Source organism: Grus americana, chromosome 2 (genome assembly GCF_028858705.1).
Source record: "Grus americana isolate bGruAme1 chromosome 2, bGruAme1.mat, whole genome shotgun sequence".
Lineage (NCBI taxonomy): Eukaryota > Metazoa > Chordata > Aves > Gruiformes > Gruidae > Grus > Grus americana.
The window spans coordinates 19,750,620-19,774,059 of record NC_072853.1 but is presented as its reverse complement, the minus strand read 5'-3'; the positions used below and the strand labels follow the sequence as shown (position 1 = coordinate 19,774,059).

At 36.1% G+C, this 23,440-nt stretch overlaps 1 protein-coding gene across 4 annotated transcripts in view; it reads right to left on the bottom strand.

The window, feature by feature from the left end:
- The window catches only part of NUDCD1 (NudC domain containing 1), a 43,746-nt gene that overhangs the window by 14,437 nt on the left and 5,869 nt on the right, over nt 1–23,440 (bottom strand). For 2 of the 4 annotated variants that reach the window (XM_054814812.1, XM_054814813.1), the window contains 5 exons: nt 20,089–20,243; nt 10,666–10,851; nt 8,051–8,234; nt 4,831–5,016; nt 3,486–3,693 (listed from right to left, as the gene is read on the bottom strand). In XM_054814812.1, the coding sequence (XP_054670787.1) occupies nt 3,486–3,693; nt 4,831–5,016; nt 8,051–8,234; nt 10,666–10,851; nt 20,089–20,243 (919 nt within the window). Of the gene's footprint in view, nt 1–3,485; nt 3,694–4,830; nt 5,017–8,050; nt 8,235–10,665; nt 10,852–20,088; nt 20,244–22,915; nt 23,040–23,440 lie in introns of all 4 variants that reach the window. The other 2 variants (XM_054814814.1, XM_054814815.1) reach the window with 2 other exon arrangements.

Genomic DNA, 23,440 nt, shown 5'->3' with positions numbered 1-23,440 from the left:
CCATAACATTATGGTTGGGAACATTACTGTGCCATTGAAATAAATCTGTATTCTCCCTACTTACTGCATGCTGGTTCCAGTTTATAGGATTAAAGTTTGTGAATCGCAAAACCTCTTAGAGGAAACTAAATTGGAAATTCTTCAGGAGAAACTCCGCAGGAAACTCTGTGGACCAAAAGCTTCCAGTCTGCAAAAGTGTTACATGTCACAGAGCCTGTGACAGACTAAACACCAAGGGGTGGAATGTGACTCACGGAACAAACCCCTACAACAGAAGATCACTGGTGGAGATGGGCAAGGGCAATGTGCCCATGAAACTCAGCAAAAAACGCAAAGAAGCTGACCTTATCTCAATGCAAACGGTGGCCTTTGTTTTATACAAAAAGCTATCTAATCAAAAAGCTATCAACAGCTGCGTGGATCAACTCCTTGAGTTCATTAAAAGAGTGTGAGTATCTCCCTGAGTTAACCAGACCAGCATGGCGGAGTGAATACGTGGCTCAGACAGCTAGACAACTGACAAAAGACTTTGGAAAAGAACAACAGGCTGGAGCTGGATTCATCCACATATTCCTTCCGGAAAGCGGGGACGCCCAGCGTCGTGATGGTGAGCATATTGTAGGGACTGGTAATGGGAATCACGTTGGTATTCTGACTAAACCGTGCATTGCAATTGCTATATTTTGCTAAGTCTAACTTACATTGAAAACTCAATATAAATGTATTTTGTATCACTCTGCTAAATCAGAAATCCTGTGTAATATGAATTGTCTTCAAATAAGTGAATTTGATGATTATACCCTCCATGCGTGGAATATCTAAAAGAACCTGGTCAGAGAGTATTGGACTCTGACAGAGCAACATGTAACAGCTGCAGCTCATAGTCTTATTTTGGTTGGGTGAACAAACCAGCACAAATACCTTCTATATCCAAATATCTTCTATATCTTAAAAGAAGTACCAGAGGTAGTTAGTTAAAAAAATTTAACTTTTCATCCTATAGCCAACTACTGCAAATATGGAGCCTAACAAGTTTAAGAAAAAAAAAATTAAGCATCACAAATTTAGTACTGTAACAGACACTGAAAAACAACTGATTTAAGTTCATTCTTATTTAAGTATGGACACTTCTACTACTCTGAACTTCTTTTCTGATTACGCATTAATTATAATAGCTGTGATATTAACTAAGGCTACTATAACTATCAAATGTATAGATGGCTAGCACTTGTTAGAAAACTTTACCTAATAATACAAAGAGAATACTTGAAAAACTTGGACAACTCTATCTTACAATAAGACTATATATATTGATACCTGACAGCTGTGGACTTATGCACAAATCCCTACTTGAACATTTAAGAGACTAATACAAGACTTCCAAATAAGGAAACACACCTCTAGGTTAAATAAATGATACCCTGAGTTACAGATAGTAAAACTATGAACTTTTCAAAGTTCAGAATATAATCAAAAAGTTCTTAGAGCAGAAAATGTTTAGTCTGTTCCAGACTCCAAACCCACCTCCCTCAGACAAACAGAAACCCACCAGTACAATTGGCAAGAGAAGCTATAAAAATTCCAATGTACTTTTACAGGTAATATGGGCTTAGAGAAGAGCAAGATCATTAAAGCATGGATCAATTACTTTTTTTTTTTTTTTTTGTAATGCACATACTGCATTTTATTCATCACAACTTAAGTCTTACTCTGAACCATTTAGATAGTGCTTCAGTTCTAGCTGTTCTGACCAGGTAGCACAAGGGAAAGTACAACTGCAAAACATGAACAAAGACTTGTGGAAGGATCAAGAGGAGCATGTTTAGCAGTATTTAAGCATGCAACAGCTCTCTTAGTTCACGTCCTACAAGGGAGGAGAAAACAGTACATGTAAGTGTTCACTGCATCTGTTAACTGCAACAAAGAAAGTGGCTTATAACACAAGCTTTTAGCTTCAAGTCTCAAGCAGAAAACTCAGAAGGGTACATTTCCAAATATATGGGGATTTCGTGCTCCCTTTTACATATGCAGAAACACATGTGGAAATAAATCTGAATACTGATGTCACCTTCCAGATATGAAGCACTTTTATTGATGCAAATGTTGTAGACAATTTGCACCCACAAAAACCCCTAAAACAATGGTTGAACACGTCTTGTCACTGAGATCAGTTTACGGCTCTGAAGGGCCCTCCAGAGGCTCTAACAACAATATAGAGTCTAAGTAGAAAGCAAAATTAGATGTCCAAAATTAGGTTACAATTCTCTACCATAGAACTAAAATTCTAGAGGTATCAGGTTTTGAAAGTAAATAAATAAATTAAAAAAAGTAAATTTGACTACTGTTTAGGGAGCTCTGAATTCTTTTTTTTACCCCTCTCCATTCTTCGGTGTTTTTATTTCAGAAAGAAATAAATAACTAAAATTTACTTCTCAAATAAACCCATGAACATTTCTATTTGAGCTCTACAGCATGTTAAATTCACATAGATTAATTTTATATCGTGTACATAATGTACAATGGATTAGGAAAATATAATGAGGAATTTATAAGTCAAACCTGAATAATTTCTGTTACACTATTACCAATAAAGCTTCTGTTTGTGGAAAACAGAAGTAGAAGAGAAATTATTAACACATACAACAGGGTAAAAGTCAGGCTCATCAATCCTAAAATTTAGTGAAAAAAATTGTTGAATCAATTCAATTTACTTTGCTTACAAAGCTATTTTTAACATTTTGATACCTGTTTTTGCTTTCTGGCTATTTGGAAAAAATGTGGGTTTTCTTTAACACTTCAAAATATTAATGAATTTACTTATAGAATTTATCACCAAAGTTTCATAACTATATGATATACTGTCTTTATGAAAATCATTTAACAGTTTACCTAATCACTTTTCCACTATAATCAACAAGAAGTGAATGGACAAGATTATTCTCAAACAGAACAAAAAACCAGGTAGTCACGCAGACATGCATGGGTTAATCTCCAGTAGCTGATATCATCAACCACTGTTTTAGAAAGGCAACTGACAACATTAGAAGAGGACATTAACTCTGGCTGCCAATAAACACAGGCAAAGTATGTGAAAACAGTGCCAGGAGGTTAACATTATGACTATCAATGTATCCTAATGTTGCAAAGAACTGTGGTTCACAGCTCAGCAACAGAAACTCTTTAATTTCCTGGTCTCATACAGGTATAGCGGTCAGTACAGGCAGTTATACATATTTTTTTCTGAAATAATTTATTATTTTGGAAAGGCTGTTCTAGGTTGTTGTTAGCTAAAGAAACAGTATTGTGAGACAGCATTGCAAAACCCAGTGAACTATTTTCAGCAGAGGAGATAGATTCCTGTAAGGAGGGATGCAGGATGTTAGCATTAAATGAGTACATTCCCAGAGGGGCCGGAAGTCAGAGATATGGTATACACTTTGAAATCAATTCCTACCAATAGGAAAACTAAAAACCATATACAACACCTTTTGTTCTCTCTAATTATCCATGTGCAGCTTTCATGGTCCACAGATGAATAGAGTTTTCCTTCCATCAAAGGAGGCTGGTCTTTCAGTATGACACATATGTTGTCAGGGGAAAAGCGTACTTTTATGTCATCCTTAGTCATGTCTTCAGGAATGTGAATTGTTATTGTCACATCATCTTCAGTCTGCTGCCAGTAATACAGAGGGTCTACAATTGGAAACATGCAGAAAAATACAAAGTAGATTACAAATGCTGTCTTGGATTCCACAGTGTGCAATGCTGGGAGATACAGAATAGAAATTTGTGGAAGAGCGGACATTAACTTTTACTCTGAACAATTTACATAAAATATATGCTGATTATAAAATGGAGAAGCATTTTTTTTAAGCAATCAAATTCATTTGTGTCCCTCGCCTGGAGAGCAATTTATATTCGTGTCTATACTCAAGTATGCTGATAGTTATACAATGGGCATTAAATCTTACTCTAAGTTTACTGTAGCATTACAAAATTGATAACCAAAATGTACTTAAATGCCCTGAAACATTAATGATTAACAATTTGTTTGAAGAGACATCAGGTGCAGCGGTACTGACAAGCTACTGCATGCTCAGAAGTATATGCCATTCAGAGACGTGAACGTTTTTTTCTTACCTATTTTGCCAGAAGCTATGCTGAACATTCAGCAGAAATGATTTTAGAAAACCAAGTAGTCTTCATCTGCCTCACTTGATAGAGGTGAAATAAAACTGCCTGCCTAGAGGTAATTCTTGACTTTTGCTCCTGGGTCTACAATCTGCCTGTTGCCTATCTTGATTGTTAAACTGCTACAAGAAACGGCCTTTTAAGAGAAATATTTATACAAAAGGAAGGCCATGACAGCATGACTGGGCAGTGGACAGTTAATGACAGAAAACACAAATAGAGGTGCATTCATTTTCTAAACAGCCATCTTGTACATGTTACCTCTCTATTTAGAGGAAAAGTAAAGTATGGATAGACCCTTTGGAAGCTCTAGAGTTGTCACAACACAGTACAAGATTTAGTTAATCTAAATTTCATGTCAGCAACTGTGACTCTGGAAAGACTTACCACTGTTGCTCATTACCACAAGTTTCTTGTTTGCAATGGATCAGTCACAGGTGCTACAAATATACTTCCCAGAAACTGTCAGCATCTGAGATATGACAGCCTTCAAAATTCTAAACTTTGACACAGATCATATCTGATAGTGAAAGTCTTAATTTATAAGAAAGCTGAACAACTTATAGGTGCTAAACTGACCAGCTATTTTCTAAGACAAAAGAGAGAGCAGCCTATCATAATCTGCCAGATAAATCTTACCTTTCTTTTCATTTGTTGCTTCTGCATCGTCATTTTCTTCTAATTTGTCATCTTCATCTTGCATAAATCTGAATGGTTTGTAGGAGACAATCATTAGACCATTCCCACTCGGCTCTATTGCTGCATAATGGGGGACTGATTTTCCTTGTAAAACTCTCCTTTTAAAGATTTCGTATCTATGATCACCTATAAAATTAAAAAAAAAATTTAAAATCTTAGCCATAGTATTTTTCCAGAAGACAGATTATTATAAGAGAATCTCATTACACTTAAAAATACTAAGCAATCCTACCAGTTAAATCACAGTACCATAGTTTGAAAAAAATATTTCTTTTGTTTTCCAATGAGTTTGTTAAATATGCAGACCCAAAAATTAATCTAATATTGCCTTTTTTTCTTATTATGTCTTTGTTGATCACAGCTAGCCCAACAATTTATAAGACCACTCACAGCCTCTGTACAAACAAGTTTTCCAAATACTTTTTGAGTTGCTGTAAAAACTTGAGAAGCAATGATATAGCTAGTGGTAAAACTTTATGAATAATGGCAAATGCCCATCTTCCTCAACTTTTGTAAAACACTGCCCTTTAAAAGGGAGGTTCCAGATTTTAACTACTGTGCTCCCAAGCACAAGTACTGATGGCTCAAAACACCAGTAAGGTGACAGGTTCTAGGACAAAGTTTGGGTTTTTTCTGATTAGAATCTACCTGCCCACAGAGTCCTCAGTAATTGATCAACTTCTGAAAAAACAACAGATTGTACGAATGGATTTTTAGCAGAAACTTGATAAAATTCTCACGGGTGATAAAATTATCCCCAGGAATTGTTTAGGTTTTCACATTTATGCTCCATCTCTTCATTAAAAGAGATGATTGTACTTGTAATTACAATTTTACGTGAAAGAAGCTGGGAACTCGTTAGCAGAGACATTAGACAAGACCAGATTATGATGGTAAAAATCATCCATACCACTCTGGTACTCCAAAATGTGTTCCTGTTTGACCTCAATGTTTAGCTTAGAGAAACATCTAAGTCATAGGAGAATAGAGATAATAATGGATAAGTCGTGTATAATTTAGGTCCTGTCAACTGGTTATCTTGTTTGCTAAGCAAGAAGTGGAGTAAAGAGTAATAATCAGACTATAATGTAATTCTGGTACTTGGTGGTGTTAATTAAAGCCCCCCCTCTCCTTTTTCCTAAAAAGTTTGGTCAGGGCAGGGGCAAGTGGGTATTAACTGAAGAGATTCAACCATTCTAATTAGAGACAGAGATCTATACAATCAGAAGACTCCAGACAACAGGCTAACCTGCTTTAAAAGATTAACAAATTACTTCGTCTTAGCTACCTGACCAGAAAGAGTATGTCCGTTGTAGTGGGTAGTTAGTCACTCATTGAACGACCTGTTATTTAACTGACCAAATTTAAGCGTGCACTGAAACATATCACATTTGTTTGCATGTCTCTCTTACAGCATTGGCTCACTTCTTAAAGGCTCTACAACTTCGCAACTTGTCATTGTGTGACCAAACCTTTTACGGAGTATTTTCAATCATCAACACTTTTAAATTTTTTAAGTAAGTCTTTGTGATCTTTTCAGTAAGTTTATACTACATGATGTTTCTTGTAAAGAAGGTCAGAAGAAAGCTAAGCATGTTACATTTGCAGAGTCCAATAAAGCAGCGTGGTAGTTCTTCATTTCAAGCTTTTACATTAAGAATTCCTAAAACATTAGTTAACTAAAGAACACAACAAACTTTGGAAGGGCATACCTTTGTCACAACCCTCTGAAGTACCACACAAGATGTGAGCAGACCTAACCACTGCCTCCATTCAGATTTATTTTCATGCTTCCATTTTTTGTTCTTTGGTGATACAATAGTGGTAAGTGTGATCACTTTGTCTAGCCAACCAGACATGGCAGAGACTGTCACAGTTGTTGGTGTCAAGAGACATAACTACATTTTAAGGTTTTGCTTTGATCAAGCATAGATTTTTGTAATTTGAGAAATGGCTTGTTGATTAACTACATATTTTTACTGCAATCTGATTTGGTAAACTGTACCCACAGACAGAGTTTCAAGAAAAGTTAAGCATAGCAACTGCCTACTGATGAAAGAGGATGTGAAGCATTGCAATTCCTCAAAACAGTTTTTATCTTCGAGACCAGTTCATACATCACTGATTAATCAAAAATTTCTCCTCTTCATAATTAAGGTTTGCTTTAAATCTTGTTATTTACATCTCTGCTGACTGTAATTACAAAAATTTTGTCTGTTCTTTGTAAATGCTGGAGAATTGGCAAAATTTTTTGAAAGATTTTTAAATCCAGTTTTATGGAAAAAGTTTCATTCTATGAACATTTGTCTTAAATTATAAACAACACTGTACAATAGATTTATGAAAATCTACAGTATTAGAAAGTATAATAAAAGTTTGTGTTAGTGCTCTCTTTAAGCAATGGTCTTCAGTTCTAGACTGGCAGTATTACTGATTTAATTTTTCTTACAAGATATAACCAATAATGTTCAGAGGTTTCTTTCTCTTGTTGAGCTGGCCACTAAAGCGTAAGGCAATCTCACATGGCTTTCTGGCTCTCTTAGAAATATTTCCATCACCCAAGATTTCAACAGCAGACAACATGAATAAAGCCACTTTTTCTCCTATCCATACTGTGTATGTAGGAGACCGAGGAACATTTGGATAGTAACATCGCAGTATGCAATCAACAGTTTAAGTTCAAGTAGTTAAAGAACTTGTTTCCATTGGTATCAAAATTATACTTTTTGGAAAATAAAGAACAAGATAATATCACAGTCTTTCCAGCTGTACAACATTTTGAAAAGTCTAACAGACATTAGTTAGAAATAGTTCTTTATAACCTCGATCTTACCAGATCAAGCTAAATGGGAATTGCATTTCATAATGTCACAAAGTTCTGTCTTGTTTTCTAATTACACTAACCACACATGTTGTTGGTTACTTACTTCCTGTCTTCCAAATGTTTGTTAGAATTTAAGACTACAACCAAGAACTATCTCAAAATGAAAAAAAATAAAAAATAAAAAAAAATTACCTATGTAAAATCCAAGATGAAGTTTTGAGGAAAAGAAATATCAGAACCTGAGGAACAATCAACCTCTAAGACAAAGAATAAAAGCATGACTTCTATTTTTTTTTTTTAAATTACTCACCAGTAATATAAATGTAAAACACTTACCCTCTTTGCTTATCTCTGCAATTGTAACCCATTCCAAGGTAATATGAAAGCCACTTCCTTTTGTGTCCAATTCATCTTTTTCTACCCTAAGCAGCAGCACAGCTACTGAATGCATATCAGATTTTACAAATGAAACACTGTGTGCTATAACAAATGGATTTCCTAGTTCTTCATTAAACACAATCTAGAAGACAAAATTGTAATGAAAAGTCAGTGAGTTAAAACTGGAAGTCTTACTCTTTCTTAGAAAGCTATGAAAGGCTTCAGAGAATGTCAAAGCAGTTAAATTTTGCTTGCCACAAACTTCTCTGCCAACATGAATCCATCAATGTCATACACTTCTGGTTCCTCCCTCCTTGGCTATCAAGCCACTGTTCTGAAATGCTTTTAGTTATCATTGTTTCTATTATAAAATCATTATAATGGCCCATTACACAAAGATCCACAAAATCATCTGCATTATGGCTGTTTTATTACTGCAATAAGTAGAGGCACAACAACTAATGAACAGAACAGGATCCATGAAGACAGCATATAAACTGGGGAAAATAGTTTCACGCTCAAGATGAAAATGTAGACTTTTCACCACTACTTCTCTACACATCCCAACATCCTGATAATCTTTGTAGACCTTGACATATGCAAGCAAGGAGATAAAACGGTCCAGTGCAATCCTGCCAGTATTTAATCATCAACCAGTACTAAGGGGAGGGGGGCTCTATTTATTTGGCTACTGTCTTTACAAAGAGATTCAATTTTCCTTCTCTATAAAGTTTTATGAAGGGGAGTAAGAAACAAAACCCTGTAACTAAATGAAGGAGTATAATATTCATATTTAGGAGGAGCTAGGGTTAGAAGTTTTTGAATTTTTACATATCCAGTTTGGAAAAGTCCATCCATATTTGGATGGGTCTAGATATGCTAATAAGCGCCACTGTAAACATGAAATAATTTCACACAGAAGGACTGCACATCTTGTACCTTGAGACATTTAGCAGTTGGTACCTATAGCTGGAAGTTTTAATTCTAGAAACTATGTATTTCAGCTTTTCTCAAAAAAGTACTCATTCAGCAAAACCCCCAAGAAGATAAGAACAAAATTAATCCAAACAGCAGAGAAGAAGAAATAAACCGTTCTTTATTTGCTAGAACATTAACACATGAAAATGAAAGAACAGATGACAAAGAATTCAAGCTACAGTGGCTGAATGAGTATAGGCTCAATCCAGCCTGAGCTGGAACAGTTGCTGAAACCTGATAAGGTTTGAGGATTTATGGGGTTAGGATGTTAACATCACTGTAAACTACTGTGTGCTCTAAATACTCAAAAAGCGAATTTAAATGGTGACAGAACCTCAACATACAAATCTCATGTTCTTGTTACACAGACAACTGCAATGTAACTTATTTATGTTTCAGCATTCTCACACACAATGGAATAAAAATCAGTTGGTATTTATTGCCAACTGTCTAAAGAACAGGACGACCAATTTCCTAGTTACGGAACTCTCAAAGGACGTAGAGGAAGGAGCTAATCCATCATGCTGAAATCTTCCATTTCAAGACATATACCTGAGCTCCTGCCAATACTAAAAACTCCTTGATTGTTTAGGAAACTGCACTCTAATAAAGAAAATACATGCAAACTGTGGGCACTTTATCCCAGATTCATCCTTTATGAATAAAGGGGAACTAATCACTCACAGTAGCTCAGGTAGAAATGTAACTTAATTATATTTGTTGTGTCCAAGCAGGATAACCAATACCATTATTAGTGTAGTAAGATCACTTCAACATGGATCAAAAAATGCTCCTTATCAAGACTCTTTAACAGAATTAATTATGCAAAGAATTTAATAATGAGAAACTTAAAAACATACTTCAGTTACAACAATTTTAAGCGAAAATATTAAGCACCAATAATTTTCCATAGCTAAGTGCACAGTATGAAGATTTTCCCTACCAGAGAGGCGGAGATAATATTGCTTACATTATACCTGCTCTGCAGGTAACCCTGAGGAAAACTTAGCAAAGCTTTTTAATCAGCAGTTTTGTTTAATTTTTATTCTAGTCTCTGTGAATGCATTTTTAAGATGGGGCAAATGAAATGGTAAATATTTTAAGCATGATTACATCCACACAGACACACATCACACAAACCAGAAATCTCCTGACTTAAAAGTAGCTTTTAGCTTGGTTGACAACAACTTCAGACTTTTAAAAAAGTATCTATTATTCCACAGACCAGTTGAAACAGCAAACAATAAAAGATGGGGGGAAAATCCTAGACAGACACATATGAATAGGGAAGGGAAAGAGGAAAAGGTTTTTAGAAAAAAATTCAGCTAGACAAGCACTTAGCCACCTATTTAGAAACACTCACTTTTAGTTAGACAGATTCTTCTTCAGTCAAAAGGCACAAAGAAATCATTTATTCATCAGTATAAAAATCAATTATTTTTATACTTGAACACAATCCTGTATCACTGATACAGAGTTATGATTTAAAGCTTAATTCTTCACAACCTTACATACATGCAATTCTCATATGAAATGCAAGAATAAGAATTATTTGGTAGGCATACAATTCTTAAATATGTTATTGAAAGACTTACCTCCCACTTTTCAGATGCACTGCTTCCACGCTTGCCTGATTTAATTAAATACAGTCTTCCTGTACCATCAGAAAGGGTAACCCATGTGGAAGATGAGAAGTGTATTGAGGCACAAAGGCGATTATCATAAGCTGTCAAGTCTGTAGGTAGCCTGAAAACTTCTCTTGGTTTTTGTAAAGCAGTATCCTATAAGCAAATAGTCACGCACTAAGATTTCATGAAGTATTTTGCACTTTCAGTAAGTATTACAGACAAATTAAGAATAACAAATCTCAGTAGCAATTCATCAGTTTCTTTGTGCAGTTGAGCATATTTGGAAAAAAGTGGGTTACGAAGCATCATTTCCTCATGTGTGGAAAAGGTGGTAGAATTTCACCATTGAGTTGGTTTCTATTTACTTAAAACATGAGTGTTCTAGAATTGATATTTCAGCAATTTTTCCCTTCCATTTTACAGCGCTAATTACATTTTGCATTAAGAAAGGCTTTGCACTTCTTTTCCCCTAGCATTCCCATATAATTAATCACTTACCAATGATAACTCTAGTACTAGTAAGAATATAGAGACTTTAAAAGAAATGAAAGCCACAGAATTGTACTCAAACTAGTTCATAAAAACTCACTTCTAAATTAAAAAGAATTTTAGCCTATTCTCTTACACAACTGGTATGTTCAAGCTGACATATAATTTCTCAACTTTCCTAGAGTGGTTATTGTATTCAATAAGTTACAGAAGTAACAATTGTGATTAGCTAGCAAAGAAAAGCTGTAGTAATTCATATAATACTTGCAAATAACTTTTCCATCACATCACATTAGGATTATGCTATGCATCAGGATACATTTATTTAGCATACCGTATCAGTGGCACACTGTATTCTTATTTTTTATTTTTAAGCCAAACTTTTGAGCATTAATAAACAGAGACATTATAGTCAAGTACACAGATACAATTCTTCAGTGAACAAAAAAGGTATATGGATATTTTTTAAAACTATACATATCACCAAATTTTACATGCACAAAAAAAAAAAAATCCAGTATTTCCTGCTGTACAAACTTTACACAAATCAGTCTGATTGAACAATAGTGCAAAATTAATGTTAGATTACCAATTTAATCTGTATTTCTGGTAATTGTTCTCGGAACTCCTGCTTTAGTTCAGTGTTGCCTTCTTCATTTCCTGCTAATTCTAACAGAAGAAACTGCTTTCATGCTGTAAATTGGATTTCCAACTGTTGTCATGAAGTACAAAGGCATGTCTTCAGGATATCTTTTAGGGATTATTCTTTATCTTCACTCTTACATACAGCCCTTTCTTTGCTGAATAAGGCTTTGTAACTCTCTGCTCATTATTTGGCTTGCAGAAAGCCAGCAACACCACTGCCTGCTTAGGACTACGATTTACTTCCCTTTTGTGAGGTGAAGTAATCTCTGGATATCCAAGAGGCTTGATAGAAAAAAAAACTGTGACCAATTCTTTACGATTTGAAAAGAACTCGGCATCACAATTTAAAAACTGGTCAGGACATGCTTTATCAGCAATACAGCTTGATCTGCTACTTACTAAGCAGATCAGGCTGCAGTATTAAGAGCACAAACAAAATATTCTTACAGAAAAACATAAGATGCAGACTAAAAATTCAGCAACATGGTAGTCACATCTCTACTTTATAATCTTTCAAATAACTGAAACAGAATTGCTTAGAGTTTTTCAAATGAACTAAATAGTTGCTAACTAAAACGGGCTGGTAGTCTGTCACAAGCGGGGTCTCCCAGGGATTGATACCGGGCCCCACGCTATTCAACATCTTCATAAATTAGCTGGATGATGGGATTGAAAGCACTCTCACCACATTTGCCAACGACACTAAACTGGGTGATGAGGTAGACACGTCACAAGGGAGAGCCACCTTGCACTGAGGCCAGATAGCCTGGAAGAGTGGGGTGGCGAGAAGTTAAACAAAGACAAGTGCAAGGTCTGGCACCTGGGATGGAATAACCAAAGAGCCCAGTAGAGGCCAGGATCTGCGCAGCTGGGGAGCAGCATTGCTGAAAGGGACCTGGGGGTCCTGGTGGGCAACAAGCCGAACATGAGTCAGCAGTGCACTGCTACAGCAACAAAGGCAAATCGTATCCTGGGCTGCATCTGCAGGAGTATTACTCTATCAGAGATAGAGACGTGATCATCCCACTCTTCTCATTGCTTGTCAGGCCACACCTGGAGTACTGTGCCCAGTTCTGGTCCCCACAACTGAAAAAAGAAATGGTCAGATTGGAAAGGGTCCAAAGGATGGCCATGAAGATGATCAAAGGGCTGCAGAACCTGCCCTGTGGGGGAAGACTGAAGGAGTTAGGTCTTGCCTCCCTGGAGAAGATTCACGGGGAACCTCATCACAGTATTGCAGTACTTAAAGGACAGTTACAAAGAGGACAGAGGCTCTCTCTTCACAAGAGGTCACACAGAGAAGACAAGGGGCAACAGGTGAAAGTTGCACCAGGAGAGGTTTCATCTCGATGTAAGAGAGTGTTTTTACATTTAGAACAATCAGTGACTAGAACAACCTCCCCAGGCATGTGGCAGAGCCCCCATCACTGGAGGCTTTCAATACACAACCAGACAAGGTGCTAGATAACCTCATCTAGTCTCCTTTTCTCATGCAAGGTTGGACCATGTGATCTTTTGAGGTCCCTTCCAACCTGGGCTGTTCTGTGATTCTAAAACAAATAGTGGACACCAACAATATAATTTATAAAAAAAAATATTCACTACCTTGCCTCTTATACTGATTCACTTACTTCAGGATCTGATCTGAGGTCTCCAAAAATGTCTTCCAGTAACGACAAACAAAACCAATTCCTGGTGTTTCTGTTCTGTATCTTAAACATTTCTCATGAAGTTATGGTCTTTTCCCCTCATCTCTCAGACAGTTTTATATATATCATAAATAAAACAAAACTAAATACAAAAAGTTTCATAGATATTTTGCAAGCTAGTGTACCTGTACAAATAAACAATCATCTTGGGAGGCACGGGGGTGTGGAAGGGGAAGGTGTCTGACTGGCCTTTACAGATTAGCATTTCCTTTTCTAAACCCAATTTATCTCCTTAATCTAACAACAAATAGATTATGTTGAGAACATAACTAATGCTCATATCAGTCATTTTCAGTTTTATTTTACTATGCTCATTTCCAATCAGTTCATCTACAATTATTTTAGAAGCTCCGCAAATCAGAAAACTCTGCTTAACAATAAGGAAATTCTTCCCTTGTAACTAAAAATCAGCATTAGTGTCACTAAAATGAAGAGATATTTAAGTAGAAATACATTTTTAAAAACATCTCCTGTCTCTATCTTCACTCAAGCTTGGGGAGGGGGAAATCATCTATATACATATCTACTTCTAGTAGAAGAAACTCATTCTGAGCTATGAAATAAGGCAGTCAAAAATATACATACAAAGCACTATCTTTAAAAGAGTTCTTTGCACTTGTGCACATGTATGCAATACAGAAAGAGCACATTTGTGCATGCAAAGCATGCCACACCCTCATTTGTTGAGAATCCTGTATTTGAGGGGACTTTGAATCCTTCGTATTTTCTAGATGTTATTAAAATCAGATGTGCATTTAAAACATGTTCAAAGATAAGTAAGATAAATTGGATTTGGCTAAGTACCATTTTAATAAGCAACAGCAAAAAAGACCAGATGACAAACAGCCTGCTTGCCTTTTGGGCCTACTTGAATTTGTATTAGAGATTACTGCTGTGTGCTACAAAAAGGCACAAGAGCTATTACAAAACCTGCAATGGAAAAGATGCAAATTTGATTTTTAATTATTGGAAGCATTCAGAGTCACTTTGTAGATTCAGCTGCATCACTATGCCCCTTGAACCATTCCACTAATTTATAACACAGTGAAGAGGGGGAGTGGGGGAATCAAAATCCCATGCATCTTGTCATGGAAAGAAGAAACATCAGCCCTGCTAACAGTGATGGTAACAGTGATTTACAGGGCTGTACTACGTCACATTACAGAAGACCACTGTTGTCAGCCTTCAAATGAACTGTAACAGTAAGCTTCAAATGGCTTTAGATGTAATTAAAAAAAAAAAAAATCAACTATCAACCATTTAATCTTCTAAAGCCCACATCAGATTTATCAGCACTGAGCAGGAATGTCAGGACTCAATACATCTCCTGACAAAAGTGAAAAATAATCTTCATTACACGTTACAAAGCCTCCCTCTCAATAGGCAAGAAAGGAAATGTCCTTATTCACAGCCTTTCTGTTCACTAATTTAACTTTAGGCATTTATTAGAACAATCTCCAATTGTTCTAATAAATGTTCTCAGTTCGAGAATGAAAAGGATACTTACTTGAAGCTGAAACAGAACCTGTCTTTAAAACACTTCTGTGTCAGATTTCCTTTTTGACTTACTGTTTCTCTCTTCACCAGCTGGTTAACAGGGGTTAATAGTAACTCCCTAATTCAGAAGTATGAGGGGATGCTGAGATACTATAGTCACGTATTATACTAGTAAAAACTGGCTAAAACAGCAATAGTCATTTTAACAGAACTCAGGTTTAAATTAGGTTTAAATGACAACAACACAGCTTAAGAAAAAACTAGATGCAGCTTCTCGTCAGACCCAGTTTTTCATCTTCCTTCACTTCTCTACCAAGATTCTTCCTTTGTTCAACTATTTTTCACTCCCAAGTCTCTTTCTTATCTCTTCCACTGGCCTTTAATTCTAGCTCTGCCCACTTATATACTTCCTGACAGTGTACTCTGCTTCCTTTTGGCCTCCATTATTCTGTTCATTTATTCCAGATTTCATCTGCATGCCTTAACTATGACAATCACCCCTTTCCTTTCAGCAGCTCGTTTGCCTCACCTGCCTATGACACTAACGCTGATTTTGAGCCTTTTAAGCAGCATAGGTTTCAAATTTGTGTAGAAATTCTGAGCAAGCCATTCCTCCACAGGCAAAGTCAAGCAAACCAAGCCAAGGTGTACTCTAGTTGCCCAGGATGAGGATCCAGTGTGCAGATACAAGAATCAAAATGTAAAATGCAAGCTTAAAAAAAATTCCCTCTGCTGTTCCTGACACCACTGCACCAGGCTCCCTTTATGTAAGTGTGTCTTAGCTTACATAGTTAGGTAGTGAAATTTTACTTAGGTTATTTGGCATGCCTGTAAGATTTAAATTCTTTAAGTTTTATTAAGAAATTGTATTGTTCCAAAATCACAAACAGTTTGTCATACGGTACAAACAGGTGATATTTTATAAGAGATTTAAAATAAGGATTAATTTTCCAAGGAAAAGACAGGAGGAATGTGAAAAGACAAAACATATCAAAAAGAAAGGAAAAAATAAAAGTTCTAAGTTATGTGGCAATTTCCACAAAGTAGACATAAGAAATACAAAACTTCATTTTTATGAAAAATCAAAAAATCTAGGCATTGGACACATCTCTAACTAAGCAAAAACGTCCACACCCAGCATTCTAAATAACGAAAAGCCAAGTATTTAAAACCCTGATACAGAACTCTAAACGATTTTGTTCTTTACTTTATCTGCTTCCTTACTCTGATTTGTTTCAAACAGAATTCCCAGGTTGTTTCGGGTGCCACTAACAGTTGTTCTGAACTGAAGTTAACTGAAAGTTAAGGAAACAGCATTCCACAGCTAATTCTTATCTGGAATTCAGAAAGATGAAAATATAGATACCATTAAGGATTTTAATTAAGTGTGAGAAGAGTTAGAGTTCCCACAACTTCTCAATTCCATTATTTGAATATAAAAAAGAAACAAAGTTGTCTTTGCAAGAAGAGCTAAAGTTTGAAAAATCAAGTCCAAGTATTTAACTGCTGGATGGAGGTGAAAACTTCGAATTATTTTCCAGCTATACTCCAGTACTACAAATATCAAGCAATTTAAAAAGTCGAGTCAGATGCAAAAAACCCCACAACAATCCAGAAAACCCAACTCAATAATCCTGTCATGCTAGCCACTGGGTCTTTAAAATAAAGTATTGAAGCTGGCTTATTGAATGAAAGAAGTCCAATAGCTATAATAGAAGGATGTTAAAGCTTTTATATAGTACTTCCAGCCTAGTTAGGGTAACAACTTTCTCAATTTGGTATTAAAAAACCCAACACCTGAATACCCATCCATCAATTTAGAAAAACTGCTCGTGTTGATGACTTTTCTTTTTTCAATTATGTTTGATTATGAACAAGTGACAAGATGTTATCTATACTTTTTGCCTTCACAGATGACATCTTTTTAAACACCTAAGTTGCATGGATAATTTGTGATTTATGGATAACTAACACACCACCATGCTAGAATCAAAGCTGCAACAGAAATAGGAAGCAGAACTAGAAATAATTTTGTGTTAAAAAGCCTATGTGTTCTTTCACTTTGGATTTAGGATAACCTGTTAACCTGTTTCGTCTTTTGTTTTAAAGACTGATATTAATTTTAATTGTGGCCATTGCTAACTTGTAAGCTATACTTGGCTGAAAACATTATTTGTAATATACATTTGACTAATATACAGCCAGGCACATCTGTAATGAGACACTTTGTTGATGTTCCTGAATACACATTCCTTTTTATACATATGCAAACATGTTTCCTTGGCAAAGCAGCACTGTATTGCTGACACAAGGACACAAGGTAGAAGCTATTTATTTCACAGTCTGGTGGAACTAAAACTTGAGACAAGGTAATAACCAAGTGCCATTTTCTTGAAGATTCCAATGGACCCATCAGTCCTAGGGAAGAATGTTTATTATTTCAATTTACTGCATATAAAAATGCAAATTACTGCCTGCTGTAAAATCCTTTATCTAGTTTATCTGCTAAGAAAGAAATTTACCACTTTAGTGCCCTCCTAATAAAGGGAGGTATTGGGTGTCTGCTCTATGCTGGCAGTGCGGAGCTGCAGGGGTGACCCGTGCTGTGCACAGCCACTTCCGACTGGCTCCAATGGAAGCTCAGCAGCCAGGGCAGTGGTGCAGAGCAGAGGTTCACCTGCAGCCGTTGGAGAAGACCATGGTGAGGCAGGCTGTCCACCTGCAGCCCATGGAGGACCACAGTGGGGCAGATATCCACACTGCAGTCCATGGAAAACCTGCACCGGAGCAAACACCTGGCAGCAGCTTTGTATGGCTTTGTTTCCCATCATCCTACTCTATTTTTAACTGGCAATAAATTAAATTAATTTCCCCCAAGTTGAGTCTGTTTTGCCTGTGATGGTAACTGGTAAATTACCTTCTTGTTTTCATCTCAACCCATGAGCTTTTCTGTCTTCTTTTCTCCCCATCCTGTTGAGGAAGGGGAGTGAGAGAGCATCTGACAGCCAGCCAAGGTTAACCAACCACAAGGAAAAGACACAAAAAATGAAACTGACAAGCCACAGTTCACAGAAGGCTTTCCCTGACAAGCTTCTTTCTTTTAGACGTTCCTACTGGGAATCCAGATGATCTCAAAAGATTTGGAAGAAGTCCCAGAAGATTACTCTGTCTCATCAGAAGTCTGCCAAAGGCTCCAACTGCCTATATGTTCCATGAAAAGTAAAGGAACTATTTTGCAGCTCCAGTTCTCAGCCTACCACCCTCTAGAAACCTGTATTTCCTGGAAAATCTAGAACTACCATTTCAAGATTTCTCTCAGCTTAGCCCTGGCCTAGTAATTTCCACTCCCAGAACCTTGCACAGAGTAAGCCACACTCAAAAAATCACACATCGCCCTGTTTTATTTTGTCCCACAGTGTTACAAGTCAAATTCCTTGGTAGCATGACAACGGATATTTTCCTTTCCAAACCTGAACATTACATGTAGTCAGTTTTAGCAATAAAATAAGTTTAGGCCAGTACTCTGTGGACTGCAGAACAAAATGTTCTGTGGAGTCTAGAGAGAACAGTATGAAGAGACTCCTCAAACTTTAAACATCTCAGCAGTATATAATCACTCTGAATCATCTGATTAACAAAAGGTTAAAGACCTTCTCCTCCAACTGACTCATTTAGTAAGTTCCCTTCTATTTAACATTCACACAGTCTAATTAGTCTTATGTCAACCAACATGATTCCAAAACTCAAATTACAGTATCTGGAAAAAGCTGCCACATCAAAATACATGAATGAAACAGGGAAAGCTATAGAAAGGAGGAAAGTATTAATATGTGACAATTTTTGTATTTTCTAGAATTATATTAATCCCATAGCAGAATTCAACTGACCTGTTACATAAAATGAATATTGTTTTATGTAAAAATCAAACAGCAGCCCTGAATCATTTACTGCAAGAGCAAATCTTATTATAAGAACAGACTATCTACATGTTATTACCTTTCTCAACATAAAATGTTAACCAAGTAACTGGTTATGAATGGAGCGCCACTATTTAAATTAGCTATCAACTGGATACAATTACGGACTTTTTTTTTTCCTTCTGCTTAGATGAACATTTAAGAAGCTATACTTCATGAGTCAAAAGGACTGAGTTAATCGAAGTCATAAAAACAAAAAAAATCATACTTTGTGGTGAAAACCTGTAAGCATACAATTATTGCTCAACCAGATACAAGTTAAAATTGTCAGAAAGATAATCTTATTCTAAATTATACATTTAAAGTTGAGAAGACATCATGATAGCTGCAAAATCACTGCCAGTAACACAGTCTTCTATTCCTTAATGACAAAGCACAACAACTGCATGTACCAGAAACACGGTGTCCATACAGCCATGTCCTTTCGCCTCCAGAACGATGAATGACTTTGTAATGGCAACTAGTGCATCCATGCATTAAAATGGCTCAAAAGAAAGGTTGACTACTTAAGAACATCAGTACAGAAGCAGAGAACTGTCATGTTTTTCAGAGTTGGTCTAGCTTGCTTACACTCAATTTCAAGTTTGTGCAGGACCACCAGCGTAGGCATCACCTTTTTACCTCCAATGAGTGATTCCCAAATTAACCTGTTAGTATATAAAAACTTTCATTCCTAATTCTAATGTGTACAGCTTCTTTCTCTCCTTCTATCAACAATGACTGGATTTTCAAAGTAGCAAACAGATAGACATCAAATAATGTAGGGGAGAAACAGCCATCAACTAGAAGTGTCTATTCTTTTCTTCAGTTTGTCAACATATGTGAATCTTCCTCAGGATGGAAGCAGATGCAATACTATTTCAATACTAATGCAATACTATTAATGAAAAGATGTCAGAAACCTCACTTAAAATCCTTTCATCCTTTCTGTTTAACTGCATTTTTGTTAATCTGTCTTCCTGACAATAGCTTCCCCCAGTTTTTTGCATTTGAATCCTCCTTGCCACATTTTTTACCTCATCTATCCCCTACCTTTTCAAATTCAGTGATTTTTCAAATAAGTTTATTCTTACCAGAGTCACTGACAGATTCATAACCCTTCCACACTGATCAACATAGTAGACATTATCCTGGTACCAGGAATCAAGGTGAAGATAATTATACATGCCAAAAGCACGCATGTGGTCAAGGGTATATTGATCATCACGAAGTTTCACTTCTGCTACAGCTGGGGAAAAAAAAGAAAGACTATTTTAATATTTATTTATTTATAATTTAATAATTTAAAGTTCAAACTAATAGTTTAAAAATAATTCTTCCATCCTTAGTTCACAGGTCTGGTTTATTTGTAGAAAAATACACTATGTATACATAGTTTAAAATTTCATTATAAACTTGGAAGACAGGTCGTCCACACTGATCATGTAATAACTATTACCATTTACAGTGGCCTATACTGTCTCTTCTCAACATGTGTTGAGAACCAATTTGTCAGTAACAGATACAACAACTAAGCAAAATGTACTTTTAAGTCTGCTTGGGAAGAGCACAAATCATTCCTGATAGGTACATAGTATTACAGTAAGGGACAAAAATTTTGCTCCATGGTAACTCCAAGAAAACAGCCGAAAGAAATATCCCATATAACTACACGGATTTCATAGTCTGAACCAAGCTATCAACACTTGCAAAGCAAAAGATTAAAACAGTACCAAGCAGAATTAGTATATGGTCATTACTTAAAAAAAAACAATGTTCCTAGCACTCCCACCAAGGTTGAAATTTTGAGAAGTATCCAACATACCATCAAAATTTCAGACAAAGTTTTTCCTAACTGAAAGAGGCTGCAAAGACAGCTGTTCACAATAATGGTACCTTCTTCAAGGCAAGAAGCATGCCACTTACAATCATCCACTTGAGCAAGATTTTTCCAAATAAAAAACCTCTCCTCAGCTACCAGTAATCACAGCTGGGGTTATCTTTCTAAGCCTAGCCTAGTTTTCTATTTAAACTAGCTGCAGCTCTTTCTTCCTATTCTGTATCTATACAGAAGTCAAGCCACTGTAGTCTCAACATCTCAAAATACAGAAAATCCTCAAGTTTTAGCAAAGACATTAGCAGAGGTCTAGTCCATCCATTCCAGTCTGTCTCTCCAGTACAGTCATCCCAGGATGCTTAGCTTCCCTGCAGGAAGTTTATCCTTAACTTCACACAGCAAGCAAAATCCTGTAGAAAGTTATAAGCAAACTCTGTAAGCTCGTGATGATTAGCCTTCAAACCTGCAGTATGGGGTAAGTACCTCAAGGCTAATCCTTCTCATAGCAATAATTATTTTCGTTCCTTTTTTTCAGCTTCCACTTTCTTCCTCTCTTTTCTGCTCAGAAACAGAGCAAAGATATTCCTAGTATTTCACTTCCATTCACCCCCATAACAGGGACCATTCACAACTCTCTGCAGCAGTCCTCATCTTGGATTTCTTACACTCTTGTTTAGCATCTACTTCAAACCTACTGAAGAAACAGTAGTTTATTCTACTCTGTCAGAACACTAATTACTGCAAACAGTAGTTCATTTGGCAGGGCAATCAGTGCCACTGCACAGCTATCACAATATCATCAATCAGATACTCACTAGATGGCTCAGAACTAACCCCCATTAGAGATACTAGCTGTTAACATAAAAGTGGCTATAGGAAACTATGCAAGATTATATTGTTTGGCTAACAAAAAAATCTAGTCATACTACACAAAATGCTTGCAAAATGACAGTATAATTAGCAGTTAGTCTCCTAATCACTGCTGATATTTGCAAACCAACAGCATTAATTCCACTCAGCTCAAATCATTATTCATATTCACCACACAGGAGGGCTTTCCGTATCTCTGCAATTAATAAATTACTGTTCCCCAAGACATGGCCCTTCAAAAAAAGCTAGAATATCAACAAAGGAGTGAGAAGAAAATGCACCTGTCATAATGGGAAAGACTGTTACCCATTCCAATTTCTACTTTAACTAATTAGAGTATTTTACAGTAAATTACACTGTAAAAGAAATTAGAAGGATATGTTGTGAAAACGTGTTTTAAAGCTGTTTGTACAATCAAGCTTTATCAGAGAGATATTTTTCCCAACACGACAAGAGATATTGTGTATATTCTGTAAACAATTAAAGACAAAACCAAATATAATCGAGGATAATTATTTTCAGTGAAACCAAGCACATGTCATCTACTTCCTGTATAGCTACATTAACTATCTTCTGCCATTAGAATACAGATGTGGAAGCATGTAAAGCTTTTTCAGCACAGAAAACCTAAAACTGTCTTATTTTGTAAAGCTTCCTCTCTCCACTTCTCCCTCCCCGCCGCCCAGACGTTGCTACTGTCAGATTTGTAACTAAAACACATAGAAATAGTGAAAGCAGTCCAAACTAGATGCTTCCTAAGGCAAATGTATAACATTTCAAGAAAATTCCTGGAACAATATACTAATTGGTTAGCTGATTGTAAGGTGATAAGCTTTATAAAAGCTGGAAGAACATGAATAAATTCTCTGTCCTTGAGTTTTTCAGCCTGTAGTCCTGACAAGTCCTGAATAATAAGCGATCAGGAACAGGAGATCCAAATCACTTGCATAATTGCAATACGTACTTCATTCTTCATAAACAGAAGTCAGAAACCATACAATTTGTAGGTGATTTTAAATCAGGAAATCAAACAAATGTGTACTGTATTGTCATGCAACACTTCAAATCAGGTTATCAACTGCTTGCAGAATGTATCCTGTATCTATAGCTCTCTGCCAAGAAGTAATTAGAGAAACTATTCCATCCTCGATTAACTGAAACCCATTCTGTGATCAAGTGAAATCTGTGCACGAATGCCATCTGCTATCACATACCATGTGCTCAGATAGTTTATAGAAGATTTTACACTAGGATGAAGTTCATTCCTTCCTTTCTACAGCCTTCCACGTTCAAGTTTTCTTGATGGTCCTTGGAAAAATGTGGAGAAAACCAACAGAGCTGAGTGCAAAAAAAGGAAGGACAAAAGAGAGAAGAAATGAAGACTCTTAATAAAGTAAATTCAGAAAAAAGAAAAGTTAATATAAAGGGAAAAGAAGAACTACTTCAGTCAGATCACCACCTTATTCGGTCACATAGTTTTGTGGGTTTTTGTTTGGTTGTTTGGTCAGGATTTTTTGCTGATTTTTGTTGTTGTATAGTTGGTGGTTGGAGGGGTTGTTTTGGGGTTGGGGTTTTTGGGGTTTTGGTTTGTTTTTTTCTTAAAGAGTCAGACTAACTCACTAGCTTCAACTTTTTGGGTTCAATTAACAAGTAGCAGTTAATGACAGCTATTCAACAGAATGATACATGGTCTCCTTCAAGTTTCTGATAAATAAATCTGCACTACTAAAACCCAGGAA